Source organism: Aedes aegypti, chromosome 1 (assembly GCF_002204515.2).
Source record: "Aedes aegypti strain LVP_AGWG chromosome 1, AaegL5.0 Primary Assembly, whole genome shotgun sequence".
Classification (NCBI taxonomy): domain Eukaryota; kingdom Metazoa; phylum Arthropoda; class Insecta; order Diptera; family Culicidae; genus Aedes; species Aedes aegypti.
In genome coordinates, this window is record NC_035107.1 from 75591009 (window position 1) to 75608440 (window position 17432).

Genomic DNA, 17432 nt, shown 5'->3' on the forward strand with positions numbered 1-17432 from the left:
ACTATTTTGCTGGCAATCTCGGGTAGAACCTACCAAAACTTTCGTCAGGAGATCATCAATGAAAGATTCAAGAATCATCAAATGGACCATTCCAAGAAGTTTGATAAAAAAAACTGGTGGAACCCTCAATAGACTGTTAGAAGAGATCTGTAAGTACCGTAAGTAACCGAAATGGGATTCCCCGAATTTTAATTTTAGAGCAGATTTTTGGCATTAACATCACATTTGTTAAAAAATTTCGGTACATGAGCCAATGAGGCTCACCGTCGTACTTGTTTTCCTGCATTTAGTTCTATGGTATTGATAACATTTTAGAAAGCATACCAAGAAAACAGTGAAAAATGATCAATTTCACCCGAAATTACGGTAACCCGTCGTTTTCGGGGAAAGCTAAACAGCGTCTAAGCAAACGATTAACAATTTTCCTCAGAATACAGAAATGAAGATTGTTGAAGCATTTAGTTTCCTAATTGGAACACTGAAAGAAGTTCTAGTTCCAATGCCCATTCCTCGGTGGCGCTCTAGTCGATACACTTGTTCACCGACCATTCACAATGACTTGTTCTTATAGGAATCTGCATTTGTTTTCGCTAACAATAGGCCAGGAGAAGTGGATGAACTTGTCATTCATTTTTCTGTCAAATCTCATACAAAATCTACTTTTTCTCTGACATAAATTCACTCAGGGTGAACCACTTCCCCTGGCCTATTAACAGTCACTCACAAAATACTCTTGGATGAAGGGCTGAGAAAATTCACTTCTCTCTCCTCTCACCATCTTCTTTAAACTCTCATTGATCTCTCTTTCTCTTTATCTATTCTCTCACCCCACAGGTTTCGCATGTATTGCCGCACACTACTCACCTTATGCAACAGTATCAACCTCTTCGACGATCTGGTGACTTTGAGCCGCCTCCGAAGACGTCGCAGCCGCCGTCGCCGCCGCTGTGGTGGTGGTCGTTGCCGTAGCGGTGGCAGTGGCCGAATTTGCTGCGTTGCTGTTGCTGCTGTTGCTATTCCCTCCCGTGGATTCTGATGCTGCTACGGCTGCCGCCGCCGTCGCTGGAGTTTCTCCTGCAGCCAGGGCCGAAGTCGTATCCATTGTCTCTTCAATGGGTTGAGCTTCGGCGGTGGTGGCGGTGGCTGAAAAGGTGGAGTGGTGTGGGGTAACGAGGGCGGCCGCAGCCGCCGTCGTCGTCCCACTGACTCCGATGGCCGACAACGGAGATGATGATGCTGCTAGTGAGGAGGCCATCGTGGACGTTGCCGCGGTGCTGTACGGCGCACACTTCTGCTTACGTGCTTCGCGGCGTTCCTTTTTCTGCTGCATAATCAGGCGGAGATTGTCTAGCTTGGATTTGGTTTTGGAGTTTTCCAGCTCGGCTGCACTGATGGCGGCGGCGCAGCGTGGGCAATGTTGTGGGGCACTGCTGGGTGCTGCCGACGACGACGACGACGACGCCGTGGGTGCCGCCGTCAGTGGGAGGCCACATTTGCACAGCACTTTCGGGGTGGCTTTCGGCGCGTGGTGAAGGCAGCGAGCTGCAAGGGCGGAAGAAGTGGCGCCACCGTTGGTTTGGGGTTCTATGGATTTGCAACCGCTGCAGCAGCTGCTGCTAGGGCCAAGGTTTGCGACAGTGGTAGTCGTACCGTTGCTGTTGCTGGGATACTTTTTGGTGTGGATCGACGCCGGGACCTAGAAAGGGAGGGGACGAGCTTGTTAGTGCGTGTCGAACGCATTAAGGTTTAATGATTCTTGAAAAGTACACCTCCGGGTGAATTTTTCATGAGCTTTCGATACTTACGCAACGGGAAACCAATCGAGGGCTAGGCGTTGCCACTGGAGTGGTAAGGGTACTGGGGGCCATCAGGGCTGCGGCTTGCAAGTTGCTTCCGTTGGTACTGCTGGTGGGTGTAGATCCGGTGCTAGAGCTTGTTCCAGCTGTGACATGGTTGGTCGCTGAAGTGGAGGCAGAACTTGACGATTGCGATGGTTCGAAGTAGATCTTGGTTCCTGTCCGGGCGCATTGCGGCGCAGCACTGAGCAGATCATTGAGGATGTGGATGATGGTGGAGATATCCCGTTTCGGCCGGCCGAACTTGTCCTGCAAGGCGGGATTTAACGTTCCTGAGAAGGTACCGGAGTAGATGCCCTTCCCGTGGTGTTTCATCGACTCGATTACTGCTCCAGAGCTGACGTTGCGGGCCTGTTCCTGTGCGGCGTCGCTAACCTTGTTGGTGAATACGCGCTTGGACAGTTTCCGGAGGGTTTGTGTTAGATTGCGGGAGGCTTCCGCTAGCGCAGGGTTCTCTGCGTTTGCCGGGTCAGTGCTAATGGCTCGCGAGGCGTTGCTTGGACCGGGTTGAGGTTGAGATTGATGACTTGGGTGATGGTGATGATGATGATGTTGGTGATAGTGCTGATGGTGGTGGTGGTGATGATGTGAATGGTGCACAAGAGTTTGATCCGGGCGCTGTGGAGAGTTGGGAGCAGACGTCGAGGCCACCGGTTGTACTGTTTCAAGTTCCGTCTTCTCCAAGGCAGTGCTGTCAAAGCTGTAGTGCTTCCGGAGAGAGTGGACCTTTGATTTGTGACGCGTGATGGGATTGTGTGCGGTGCGATGCAAGCTGGCGTTGGACGTCGAAGGTTGAGGTTCTGGAGCACGCGAGGAGCAGGTTGTATCGCAAGAGTTGTTGTCGTTGTTGTCCAGTCTTTTGCAAAGACATGAGGTGAGATTGGCGCTAATTGGATCCGTGCAAGGTGAGGGCAGATCCACTGGAAGGCTGTTGTTATTGCACGGTACGGGAATGTTACTAGTGTTGATCGAACTAGAGACCAGATTGGATAGGGATTTGATCGGTGACTCCGATGCCGAAGGTCTGACTTCCGGTTCAGTCTCCATCGGCTCCGGTGCGCTTGGGCGCACAATGGCCATTGTGGGGTTTTCACTTTCGGCAAGATTCTTCACTATGCTATGGATATTTTCTAGTTCCTGCTTTGTGAAGGTCTGTGTCTCGGTCACGTGTTCAACAATGGTTCTGTTGCTGGACCCACTCGAGCCATCGGCAGCTACTCTGCGGAACCCTATTGGGATACTGGTCCTACTCCTAGAGGACGAAGCTTGTATTAGACTAGTTCCAGCTGCGTTAGAGCTGCTGCTTCCTCCAGTTAAGCTGCGAGATTTGTGAGTTTTGGAGCGACTACCACTCTGCGACGAAGGGTTCAAAGTACTAAGCTGCAGCTGAATAAGCATCATGTGGTCACCCAATCGAACGCTCAAGTTCAACGGAGATTTACCACTGAGAAAATCGTTCACCTGATTATCATTTAGCGACTCCAGCGCCTGCATGACAGTGTTCTCCGCCCGTTGTGCCTGAAAGCAAAATTAAACATAACCCAAATTAGTGCGTTTCGAAAAACTTATTAGCACCTAAACCGTCGGAACACTTCAATTAGTTTATGACACTCTTGTGAAAAAGAACCTCTTCCGTTACCACCTGAACACCTGAGAAACGCAACATTGAGCTAGTTTCTTCAGTCGCAAATTCCCTTTCGCCTCTGAAGCTTATTACTCTTTCCGTTACACCACGCTGTAGCGCTGCAACTCACGGAACGAAGCGCAAGATCAACAAATCGAGACCGATCGCATCCCGATCAGACGGAAGAAACAAAATTGTAACAGAATGGGTTTCCCTCATATTATTAGTTTATATCATCAGTTGTTATTAAACATGACAACCAATACTCTAATAAAATTCACACCATACAAAACAAGATTTTATAAAATCATATTATAATTATAACAAAATTATTACAGAATGTGCTTCAAGGTTAATTCAACGCAACAAAATTGTTGTAAATTTTGTTTAGTGTTCTTCGATTTTCTTCTGGTCGGGATCCGTCTCGGGATTCCGGAACGGTTTGTGCGTACGGTTGTAAGTCTCGGGATCCCGCTTATCGCTGCGTTACGGGGGATTTACTGCTTCTTTTGGGATTTGTTGCCGTTTTGCGAATTGCGGGTGGCAGCGATCATCATCATCATCGAGCGAGAGTTTTCATTTCGCACCTGATTCTGTTTTTTTTGTTCTTTGGACCATGCACGGTTTGCTGTAAACGGTTAATGGGTGGATGATGGAGAAGGGGATTTTGATTGCGCGAAAGTGTTATTGAATCATGAGAGGGGATATTAGAGCCTATTATCTCGGCTCACGTCGGACATGTGGGCGAGTTCTTAGGCCGATCGATAAGTTAATAATGAGAAAAGTGCTGTTCGGTGAGATGAATGGAGAGTTCTCAATTAGCTCAATTAGCGGTTGATTCAGTGATTGATCCATTTGTAAGTGTATCTATCTGTAAACTGCGATTTGTGTTGTACATGCTGAAGTCTTTCCTTTACAATTCAATTCGGCAATCGATCTCGGTTAATGGATTGTCGAGAATCCAACAGCTGAGATCTCGGTAAGTATTTGCCGAATCTCGGTAAAAAAAAAAAATACTTTCAATGGTTTGAAAAAGAGTTTCACAAGTTCCTAAGAGGTTATTCTTGATTCTTGAAGGTTATTTCCAACCTGCAAAAGCTTCTGATTTCTATTTCCTGGGAATCTTTTTCAAATCTGTGGGGAATCTATGAAAAACTCCTAGAAGTGTTGAGGTTCAGGTACGTCACTCACAAGAACTGGTTATTAGTTATCAGCAGAATGTGAAGGAGTCTAGAGGTAAACTTGCTGTAAGTAGAAGTATAGACAACACGTTATTGTAAATATACGCAAATTAAAATAGAAGAGGAGCGAGAAGTTAGAGTGATATCAGTCAGTAGTTGGCTGCAATGAAATGAACTAGCTATTTTTCTTCGTAATTATTAATAAATATATTGGATGTGGTTGTCTTCATAATTATCAACAGGCTATGAGCCCAGTAATATCCTGGAAGAGACGCTGAAGCCGATTCGATAAGGTAAGCAGAACCTGGATTAGGAGGCAGGACCTATACGAGGGAGAAAGAACCTCTACGAGGTGGTGTAGTCTGCATAAGGAAATATGCGGCTACTGGCTGGAAGAAACTCAGTAGTCAGGAGGAGCTTGATGCAAAGGGATATAAGCCAAGAGGAGCTCGAGGCTAGGAGTGATGGAAATATGTGAATCACGAGTGTAAACCAACGCAAAACAAGACAGATTTGGTGTGAGTAATTTCGCACCCGCCTGCTCGAGAAAACATATCAAAAAAGTTCGCGTATCGAACAAGGTTTAAGCTATTAGGGTGTTGACAGACAAATCAATTGTATATCCATCAAATTGACAGTAAACTTCTAGTTTGTAGTCAAAACCCCTAGAAAATCGGAAATCTCGAAATGGAAATTGCTTTTTTTTTTTCAAAAACGATATTGACTCTGTATAGCTTCCAACATGTTCACGAATCACTTAATCTTCGTTAACTCGCGAGCATGACAGATGCGAGTCAATCAGCACTCTGATGCTCGCGAGTATTTTGTTTTGTTTTTGTTCAGCAGACATGTTTGCCACTTTCCATCACTGGCTTGAAGGAATGAGGCAGCTAGAGCGGGCAGTTGGACTCCTCCAAGATTTTTTTACTGAGTGTCTAATTTTCCTAAAGTTCATCCAAAACTAGAATTCTTTAAAAGCTTTATGATCATTTCTAGGTATTGTTCTTCGGGTTCCTCTAGAAATAACCTAAAACATCATTTTTATAATTCATACAGCGTTTTCCGCAGAAATTTCGTTTTCCCTGGAGATTCCAACAGAGATTTTCTCAACAACTTTATCTTATTTGGGGAAAATAAGACTTGAAATTCAACCTTGATTTTCCATTAGGGCTTATCTGTATTTATCGACTTCTCTTCATCGTGGTTCTCGTTGTGTTATCTGATTCACTTTTCGCACCTTGGTTTTGTACTGGGATAAAGAATCAATATCTCTAACTTGATGAACAAGAAATATTATAGACGAAGTTATTAGCAAAAAAAAGGATCGATGAAGAGAAATCGCTCATGTGAGTTAAGCCCTTATAAAAAAAAACAGTATCAAATTCATAGTTGAGGGGCCCGAACGCAAAGAGTTGTAAGTGACATATTCATGGGTTTTTAGGTGATTTTTTCGTCTAACAGAAAAAATAACAAAATACGTAAAAGTTTGGTTTGTTGTTTGGTTCCCATACAATTTGAAGGGAATGAAAATTTGCAATAAAAAACTTCAAAATCGATTTTCCCAAAACAAGGTTTTTGTCACTTACACCTCTTTGCTTCTAACTCATTCAGTTATTCTACATTGATTCTTCTATTGATTAATTGACCTCCGACGTTTCGGTCTGGCTATTCGGCCTGAAGAAAGTTCATCGATGCATAATTCGTGGGATAACAGCAAGAATAGTAGTAGTTGAAGTATTTTTGCACCTACTAATAATAGCCCAGATAGCCGTAGCGGTAAACGCGCAGCTATTCAGCAAGACCAAGCTGAGGTTCGTGGGTTCGAATCCCACCGGTCGAGGATCTTTTCGGGTTGGAAATTTTCTCGACTTTCCAGGGCATAGAGTTCGTACCTGTCACACGATATACGCATGCAAAAATGGTCATTGGCATAGTAAGCCTTCAGTTAATAACTGTGGAAGTGCTCATAAGAACACTAAGCTGAGAAGCAGGCTCTGTCCCAGTGGGGACCTTACGGCAGAAAAGAAGAAGAAGAATAATAATTTTCATGAACGAAGAAAAACCTGAAAGAAATTATTTCGGAATTACTGGAAAACCAGTTTTCTGAGGATTTTTTTAGAGCTTCCTCCAAGGAATCCAACAAGTATTTTTTTTTTTTCAGGAATTACGCTTAAAATGTTAAATTTGAAACATATCTTACAAGTTTTCAGAGAAGTTCTCTGATAATTCCAGCGAATTTCATTCAAAAGAGCACTTGCGATGCCGCCAAGGAAATGAACAGTTGTCTTATCCAGAAATTCTTAAAAGAAACGATAATTTTTCTTCTTCATCTATATTTGAAAAAAAGTTATAGACGGGGTTGGTGGTCTGATGGCTACCGCTTCTGCTTCATAAGCAGAAGGTCATGGGTTCAATCCCAGGCCCGTCCCTTTCCTCGTGCTTTGTAGTTGTATATCTCTCACTTGCTTCTATCTTCCATTCTAAATCTATCACACTCAAACTATTCGTTCATAGCAAACGCTAGAACCAGAGACGGACAAGAAACCGTTTCCCTAACGCTTTCATTCTTCCACGCGCATGCCTTTCCTTACGCCTGATACATAGGCAGTCTGCTAACCACAAAAGCAAACCTCTCTGCCATACCTTTCTCACAATCCATACACTCCCGCATGAACTGGCGTAGATGAAGCGGTATATACGGTCTACGTGGGAGCCAGTTCAATGCATCATCAATTCCTCCCCCTTCCCCACATTGGTCTGCATTCTGACGTGGCAGGCACCATTGTCGCCTAAAAATAGAAGATCACCAGCACTTTTACACTGAGGATGCCTGTTAGTCCCAAGCAGTCATTCGGTTGGTTCCTTGTGTATGTGCAGCTGATCTGGCGATACTGGAGTAGCATCTACTTGATTGGTCAAGCTCAAGCCCAAGCTCATCTATATTTGAAATAAGTTCTCAATGAATCTTATCATTATTTTACGCGTTTACACGTTTGCTCTTTTGCACTTTTTTGTGGGCACTTCGTATATAATGACACATAATTAATTTAAGGTGTGTTCCATTGTTTTCTACAGGAATTATTTGAATGTTTGTTCTCTGGTTTACCTCAAGCAATGAAACAAGGATTCTATATTCATAAAGGTTCACTCTCTGAAGAAATTTTGGTGATACAGAAGAAATTCTTTGATTCGTAGAGTAGTTCACAAGAATTTTTGAAGGAAAAAGGAAAATCCAAAAGAGTTGTTTCCGAAGAAATTCTTGATAAAACTCGTTATGGAGTAATTCCCAGGTCTTTCAGAGCCTAAAACCGGTAAAATACTGGTGAATTACAGTCGAAAGCAAACCACAAAGTAATTCCCAGGAACAATGTATTGCAATGTCTGAAGAAATATCTCAACAAAAATGTAAGATGCATTACGTAAGCACCCATGAATAACGTCTTGAATTCTCGTGTAACAATTTAAAAGAGCCATACATCAGATCGTTGATTCTGAGAAAATTCGATGTGAATATTTTTCACCACATTCCACCACTTTTTTGTCCATTCCACAATGGTAGAAAAAAAATGAAGTTTGGCCAAAACTAATTTGATTGCCTGAATTGATGAAATATGTAATCTGAATATGTTATTTGACGTTTTCATTGTTTCGAAAGGAATTATTCACAAGTTATGTTACTTTTTTTAATTTTTTTTTATAAGAAATGAAATATTTTTTTTCTGAAAGCACAAATTTTGTTAGTATTTGACCAAGTTTGATCCAAATGTGTATGAAGAATGGATAAATATGTTTTAAATAAACTTTGTACGGAAAATATCGTCAAAATATTGAATAATTCAAACATCTCTAACTTAAAAATCAGCAACTTTCTGCAAAATATGTAAACGTTTTTTTTTTTTGTAATATCCAAGGATGATTTTGATGTGCAATAATCGAAACGGCGGCGACATGACGCGACAAGAGTTGTTTTTCATGTTCAATATCATCAAAATTACTAAAGTGTAATATTGAAAAGTACTAAAACTTCAATCGAATATTTTTTCCATCTTCATGCTCGATAGAAGTGTTAAACCATAAGCTTTCAGATAGTGCCTAACTTTGGGGACATATTGAAATCCATAAATATGAATTTTGTACTTTATTGATCGTTGCACGAATTTTTAGTTTCTAATGGAATTGTTCATGTGCTAAAAACAATTTGATTTACAGTTCAATTTCAATCAAGATCATAATAATATAGTACATGTGCTATATTTTAAGATAATAAAAACATTAAAATCCCAAAAAAGTTTTTGGTAGTTTTGGCTGTTCCTTTATATGAAGCCCGACCATCGTGCATTGATGCACATACATTGTAATTGTATGAAAAATGGTAATGGCATTACGATTTAAACAAGTGATTGTGCAAATGCTTATAAAGAAAGTGGTAGAAGTTACACAAATGGTGAATATTAGAGTGATAACAGATGATGATAATGCGAATATAAGTGATGAAAACAACATAAACTCAACTTTTGTTTTAATGAAGATCATGATTAGAAGTGTTTTGAAGGCTCGATATCGCAGAGGAATCATACAGAATGAGTTACTATATATGCTAATTGATGAGTTATACTTCACGGAGGCCTTAATTGTCCGTAATATGAATCAAAACGGTACTAATGTTGGTGGTAATGGTGATGATCGATTATATTTATAAAGTGAAGTGAGAGTGTGAAAAAACTTTTCCCAACTTCTACCGTAACCTTCTGAGATAGATCGGAACAGTTGTAACGCGTCTGGTGAACTCCTTCAGAAGGATTACGTACACTTTCCTATCTAAAGTCTAAATTAGGGCTTTGGATAGTATTCAGTGTACTGCTAGCAATACACAAAAAAAAAGAACAGAAAACTTCTTTATGTTTTATGAAAATTCAAGAAGTACTCATAAATAAATTACTGTTCATTTTTTTCTGAGAAGATCCAAAAATGGTTCATAATTAAATCTTTAAGGAATTTTTAAGATATATGAGTAATTCATCAATTGATGGAGTTTAAAAAAAAACGAAGGAATACCTAAAACATTTGTTTCAGGTATAATTCTGGGCGAAATATTAAAATCCTTCGATGCAGGAAAGTGATTTTTGGAGAAATTCTTGATCAAATCTGTTATAGAAGAATTCCCAGGAAAAATGTCTTAAGAACTTTTGCAAGGAAAAAGTTGAATGAATAAGGCATGCACTCATGAAGAACGTTTTGAAAACTATTGTCAGTATCGCTGAAAAAATTTCTGGAGGTATTCCAAGTGAATGGTTCCAGAGTGAATGATTTAATAAATCTGCTGAAAAATTTCTGGACTTATCATTAGTTGAACTTCCAGACGAATACCTAGTGGAATCCGTGTCAAGTTCCTTAACAGCTCCTTAGAGTAGTTGCCACTTTTTTAGTGTTCGCTAAATTGCTTTAAGATGATACGGAAACATTCTTGGAGCTTGAGCTTGAGCTTGATTGGCCGCCCGTGGTTGCTCTTCCAGTATCACCAGATCAGCTGCACTTACACAAGGAACCAACCAGATGACTGCTTGGGATTAACAGGCATCCTCAGTGTATAAGTGCTGGTGATCTTCTATTTTTAGGCAACAATGGTGCCTGCCACGTCAGAATGCAGACCAATGAGGGGAAGGGGAAGGAATTGATGATGCATTCAACTGGCTCCCACGGTTGACCGTATATACCACTGCGTCAACGCCAGTTCATGCGGGAAGGGTGAAAGGGTGGGGTGATTTTCATGGCAGAGAGGCTTGCTGGTTTGATTAGCAGACTGCCTATGTATCAGGCGTAAAGGAAGGCATGCTATAATGATGAATGAATTGAAGCGTAGGGAAAAGTTTTATTTCTGTCCGTCTCGGGTTCTAGCAAATGCTATGAACTGTGATAGATAACATCAACTGTGATATATTAAGAGTGGTAGATAGAAGCAAGTGAAAGTTACAACTACAAAGTACGAGGAAAAGGAGGGGCCTGGGATTGAACGCATGACCTTCTGCTTATAAAGCAGAAGCGGTAGCCATTAGACCACCAACCCCGTCAAAACAACCGTGATGCGTGAACGCCAAGCATGTTACCACACCAACTTGACTGTTCGCTAAATTGTTTTTCTTGAAAATTGCAAAATTTTCTCAGAAAATAATAGAAAAAAAAATCATTTTCCTTAAAATGTTTGCTCCTTTGCACCTATTTTTCGCCATGGTATTCCTGATTCGCCACCCTCCATAAGGCGGTGGCGAATACTGGTGCAAGTGGTCCAGTATTCACCACCCTCATTTTTAATACAAAAACAGAGTATCTGATTAGTTCTTATATTTTCCCTGCTGAGCACGGATTAAATGCTTTTGTTTAATGTATTGACAGTAACCAAAGGTCTTTGATTAATGTGTAAATAATATTTTTCCTCAAGGTGGCCAAAACTGGTACACCTCCCCTATTCCTATTATGTGTCCCATTTCAATTTTCATCGTATATTGTACCGTTTTGATTCATATTACGGACAGCTTCTTATTCCGGACACTCTACTTTGTATGGGAAACATTACACATGAAATATTTAAATTTTTGCTGTTGAACACTTTCGAGGCTCATTATAATTAAAATTTTCTATAGATATCTATAAAAATTTATAATACTCAACTGCCTTAGACGCCTCTATAGTGGTTTTCCTATTTCAAATAATGATTTGACTTGCCTTTTTATGACTTTCATGAGCTGTTCGGAATTTGAATTTAAGTGTCCGAAACATGGGACAAAAGTAAGGAAGCGTCCGGAATAAGAATCATGAAAAAAAATCTGAACTGCTACGGCAAATGAAATGTAAATGTTTTTTAATAAAATCTTAAATTTGTTTTACCAAATTAGGATGATAGTGTTGTCTAACACAGAACACCTAGATATAAGAAATGAATGTAATGTTTGGAATAATACTAATAAAGAAAAAAAAAAAAGAATCTTGAAAAGTCCACACATCCTAATGAAACTATTCATGCGTTAGTAACAAAATCATCACCCATCATTAGAAAGTTAAGTGTTTTGAAAGCTCGATAGCGCCGAGGAATCATACGGATTGATTTATTTTATATGCTTCCTGATGGGTTATACTTCATTGAGGTTCAAAGTGTCCGTAATATGAATCAAAACGGTATATCGTTTAGGCAATTTCCAGTCTGTACATCTTAGGATCATTTTTTTCTTATCCTTTTTCTTTCTCGCTATACCAACTGAGACAGATCCACAGTTATTAACTGAAAGCTTTCTTTGGCAATTGACCATTTTGCATTCGTATACAGTGTGGAAAGCACTGAAAATTTCAAATAAGAACATATTCTCGACGATTCCACGGCCCTGAGCTTGGTCTTGCTGAAAAGCTGCGCGTTTACCGCTACGGCTATATGGCTGTTCAGGACCATACGAGAATCAAGTTCAGACGTTATGACTTGGTTCAATAAAATCATCTCCATGAAACGTAATCGAATGCTTTTACTCGATCTCAAAGCATTTGAAGGAATCCGTTCTGTTGTTCGCCACAAAGCCCTGCGCTCGATTACTGCATATTCCGCTACCTCCACTCACTTCCCATTCCCAGCTTATTCCCGAAATCCATCCGCCTCTGATTAAGGCACCTACTGTCTACGAAGTTCAGCCATTACCTATTGCTGCTAGCTGTTGTGCTTTAAGACCCAAGCGGAACCCGTAATCGGTACGGTTAATGTTGGCTACATTGTGCGCTGGTAGGCACCCAGTAATGTAGGTAAAGCTGCCGACTGCATAAGGCTCCCATCAAGCGTCAGCTTCGTCTACTCACTCGTAAACGCAATATTGCCAGTAACAACGGTCCCGGCTTTACCAGTTGTGTATATGGCTTGCTTGCTTTTACCTACCGATACACCCACTGACTAACCACGAAATTCACCCTCTAATACCCAACCTCGCTTTTAAACGGGAATCCTTTGGATTTTTTTGGTAATTTTCCGTAACCCACAGATTGGGGTGATATTAAATTTGATTAAAAAATAATAATAATAAAAGCATATAACTTTTCCAAAAAAAAATTGCCAAATGATTGAAAAACAAAATGAAAAGTTATATCTCAGTATCTAATACTCCGAACAAACGATTTTTTATAGCGTTTATTAAAAAAAAAAAAAAAAAACACTCAAACTTCTTCACAGAATGATCATTTCTTTTATAAAGAAAGTAAGAAACGATATTAAAATCGATAAAAAAATGTTTGGGCATCAGTGGGTTATCAGACCGCGGGAGTGCTGCGCGTGGTTGGTCATTCTCTTGGAATCTCTGCTCTGCGTCCGAATGCCAGCGGCGGCTGTGATTCAGTAGACTTGGTATCTCGTCGTTAGGTAGATACGCACTTAAACGGTGAAACCTGTTTTTGTTCATCGCGAAACGGTTCTAATGGCCGGTCCGCTATTATATTCCTACTATGCTCGGGTCGTCGTCGGTCGGTGTGTGCGCGAAAAGGCACCGAACCGAACGCACACACGCGACACGAATGATTGGACGTTGATAACGGGCCTCGGGTACCTAGGGAATGGTACCGGTTGTGCCTCAACTCGTTTGGCGAGATTTTCGGTGAAAAGTAGTCCAAATTTGAGGAATTTTATGGCCTATCGCCTTTTGCAAAGTGCCGGTTGAAAAGTATCTTCTTCGTCGTTCACCACAAGCCTTGTCAGGCAAACGGCAGTAGCGAAGCGGCTCACGTCATCGTTCAAACAATAGTTCGCGTGATGATGATATAAGTGAGGCATTCGTGATAGAAATGGAATTATTGCTGGCTGCTTTCCAACCCCCTTCGGCTGTTTCGCGTGGGCACCCACACCATTCAAGCGTGCGCGTTAAACAAACGGAACCCACCGAATGACGACCACCCGATGACGACGGCCAAGTGTGGGACAGAAATGACCTGCAATGATGCGGTCATCGATAGGACAGCAAGTGTGCGGTTATTGAAGCAGCCGCGTAGTCGTTATCCGTTCGCCCCTGGAGAGTTTTCATTCTGTAAGAATGTTGGCGTGAAATAGGGTTGCATGCTAAAGGAGCATAACTGCGATACGATAGATGCTAGAAATAAATGGTGAGTTGAAACGGGAGTGTCAGTGAGAGGTGCTAATAAACGAATCCGTAATCATCCGTTACAATCCGTTCAGATGATAATTTTTCAAACTTTCTTAGTGCTTATAGAACACTCAGCTGAGAAGCAGACTTTGTTCCAGTTGGGACGTAACGTCAAAAATAAGCAGCAGAAGGTGTTTCCAGTTCAATTCATATAAATTTATTGAATCACGATAGTTATACAGTTTTTGATCATACGGATAATTAATAATTATGTGGCTATAATACAGAGAAATCATCCCTGTAAGAGAAGCGTCTTAGCTTTTGAGGAGAAGCTTCTTAGCTTAGCTTAGACTGACTACACATATCAATGGTTGCTATTCCGTGATTGACCGAAGTCAGTGAAAATGCACAAAGAATCAACTAGAAGTTCGGCTGAGATTGGCCATAATCTCCTTCAGTGTGCATAATTCAGTGCCTCTATTTATACAGGATCAATAACGGCGCCGGCCACGTCCTTCCAGTCAGGTGGGATTGAGGGGAGGAATGTTAGTGTGTAACCTTTGCTATTTGGAGACCGTGTTTTCCTCTGCATCTCCACAAAGGTTACTGGGAGGGATGGTTGTTAATGGGGAGGATCGTTGGGTCACAGGATTCACTTTGATAAGCGATTAGACCATGATAAACGATTATTTGTGAGATATAAACATACTTAGGAATATAATATTTTCAATTGACATGAGAAATTTTCAAATATGAGAAAATAATGTCGTTACTTGAAGTGACGAACCATTCAAAATTTGTTGAACAAATAGCTAAAAGCAACATTCCTACAGCTGTTAGGGTAGTTTACTCAAATTGCAAAAAAAAATCGATTGGCTGGACCATCACATAATATTCTTATGCCGACATTTACAGTGGCGAACCATTCAAAGTCTTTTGAATAAAATGAACGTTTGGCAAATCTACACTTCTTGCACAAACAAACAGACCGAACCATTCAAAGCTTTTTTTTTATTTATAAAAATAAAAGTAAGGGATTTTATATAAAAAATATAAAAATATGAAGTTATGAATAAGAGTTTATGCCGACGCTTACAGTGACGAACCATTCATAGTTTGTTGAAAAATCATATTTATGTAACGATTAAATGTGCGGTCATACATATTTTACAGATTTGAAAAAAAAGCATGAAACGAGCTCACCAATTGATCCTTCATCTTTGATTGAGCAGCCACAATCCTCTTTCAGCTTCACTCGTTTGCTCAGCCATATAAAAGCACTCAGAAAAAAAGGCGCGCGACCCGAGGAAAAACAAAATAAAATTACTCGGGCTTTCTCCATGCACTCCAAAATAAGCGCAACCCGAGAAAAAAAAACTGACGACTTCTCTGGCTTTCTCGGCGCACTCCTTAGCTTCTGAGGAGAAGCTTCTAAGGAGAAACTTCTAAGCTTCTGAATTACAGAAGAAGTTCTGGAACAATTTCAAGAGGATTTCCAGGGAAATTTCAAAAAAATCCAGGAGAATTTTAGAAGAAATTTCAGGGGAATTTCATGAGATATTCGATAGAAATTTTAAAAGAAATATCAGGGGAATTACAGGATAAATTCCAGGGGATTTTCAGGATAATTTTAGGAGGCATTCCGGGAGAACTTCAGGCGAAATTTCAGTAGAAATTCCAGGGGAATTTCAGGAGAAATTTCTGGAGAAATTCCAGGGGAATTTTCGGATAAATTTCAAAGAAATTCAAAGCCAAAAGAATTTCAAGAAGAATTCTAAATGAATTTCAAAGGAATTTCAGGAGAATTTCGATTATAATTTCAGAGGAAATTCCAGGGGAATTTCAGAAGAAATTCCAGAGGAATTAAGGGAGAACAAATAAGGAGAAAATCCAGGGAAATTTCAGAAGAAATTTGAAGGGCATTGCAGAAGAAACTCGAAGGGTATTTTTGAAGCAATTCAAGAGACTTTCAATTGAAATTCCTAGAGAAATTCCAGGGGAATTTAATATTAAAATTCAAGTGAATTTCAGAAGCATTTTTAAGGAAATTTCAGGAGAAATGTGAAAAGAATTTCAAGAAGAATTCTAAAAAATATTAGAGATAAATTTCAAAGGAATTTCAGGAGAATTTCGAATAGAATTCCAAAGGAAATTCCAGGGTAATTTCAGAAGGAATTCCAGGGGAACATCAAGAAAAACACCAGCGGAATTTCAGTAGAAATTCCGGTAGAAATTCAGAATAAATTTCAAGGAAACTTCAGAAGAAATTCCAGGAGAGAGAGAAAGAAAAGAAATTTCAGGGAAATTTCAAAAGAACTTAAAGAAAATTTTAGGAGAAATTACAGGGGAATTTCAGTAGAAACTCCAGGGGAATTTTAGGAGAAATTCCAGGGGAATTTCAGGAGAAATTCCAGGGGAATTTCAGGACAAATTTCAGGGGAATTTCAGGAGAAATTTCAAGGGAATTTCAGGAGAAATTCCAGGGAAATTTCACGAAAAAATCCAGAGAGATTTCAGGAGAAATTCCATAGGAATTTCAGGAGAAATTCCAGGGGAATTTCAGGAAAATTCCAGGGAATTCAGGAAATTCCAGGGGAATTTCAGGAGAAATTCCAGGGGAATTTCAGGAGAAATTCCAGGGGAATTTCAGGAGAAATTCCAGGGGAATTTCAGGAGAAATTCCAGGGGAATTTCAGGAGAAATTCCAGGGGAATTTCAGGAGAAATTCCAGGGGAATTTCAGGAGAAATTCCAGGGGAATTTCAGGAGAAATTCCAGGGGAATTTCAGGAGAAATTCCAGGGGAATTTCAGGAGAAATTCCAGGGGAATTTCAGGAGAAATTCCAGGGGAATTTCAGGAGAAATTCCAGGGGAATTTCAGGAGAAATTCCAGGGGAATTTCAGGAGAAATTCCAGGGGAATTTCAGGAGAAATTCCAGGGGAATTTCAGGAGAAATTCCAGGGGAATTTCAGGAGAAATTCCAGGGGAATTTCAGGAGAAATTCCAGGGGAATTTCAGGAGAAATTCCAGGGGAATTTCAGGAGAAATTCCAGGGGAATTTCAGGAGAAATTCCAGGGGAATTTCAGGAGAAATTCCAGGGGAATTTCAGGAGAAATTCCAGGGGAATTTCAGGAGAAATTCCAGGGGAATTTCAGGAGAAATTCCAGGGGAATTTCAGGAGAAATTCCAGGGGAATTTCAGGAGAAATTCCAGGGGAATTTCAGGAGAAATTCCAGGGGAATTTCAGGAGAAATTCCAGGGGAATTTCAGGAGAAATTCCAGGGGAATTTCAGGAGAAATTCCAGGGGAATTTCAGGAGAAATTCCAGGGGAATTTCAGGAGAAATTCCAGGGGAATTTCAGGAGAAATTCCAGGGGAATTTCAGGAGAAATTCCAGGGGAATTTCAGGAGAAATTCCAGGGGAATTTCAGGAGAAATTCCAGGGGAATTTCAGGAGAAATTCCAGGGGAATTTCAGGAGAAATTCTAGGGGAATTTCAGGAGAAATTCCAGGAGAATTTCAGGAGAAATTCCAGGAGAATTTCAGGAGAAATTCCAGGGGAATTTCAAGAGAAATTCCAGGGGAATTTCAAGAGAAATTCCAGGGGAATTTCAAGAGAAATTCCAGGGGAATTTCAAGAGAAATTCCAGGGGAATTTCAAGAGAAATT

The 17432-nt window shown here is 40.6% G+C and overlaps 1 protein-coding gene across 1 annotated transcript in view; it reads right to left on the minus strand.

Moving 5' to 3' along the window:
- Nucleotides 1–17432, minus strand: part of LOC5569927 (midnolin homolog) — a 75947-nt gene that overhangs the window by 9498 nt on the left and 49017 nt on the right. Inside the window, exons 3-4 of the mRNA XM_001658774.2 lie at nt 1806–3374; nt 865–1696 (exon numbers count right to left, since the gene is read on the minus strand). Coding sequence (XP_001658824.2) covers nt 866–1696; nt 1806–3374 — 2400 coding nt within the window. The 3' untranslated portion in view covers nt 865. The remainder of the gene's footprint in view (nt 1–864; nt 1697–1805; nt 3375–17432) is intronic.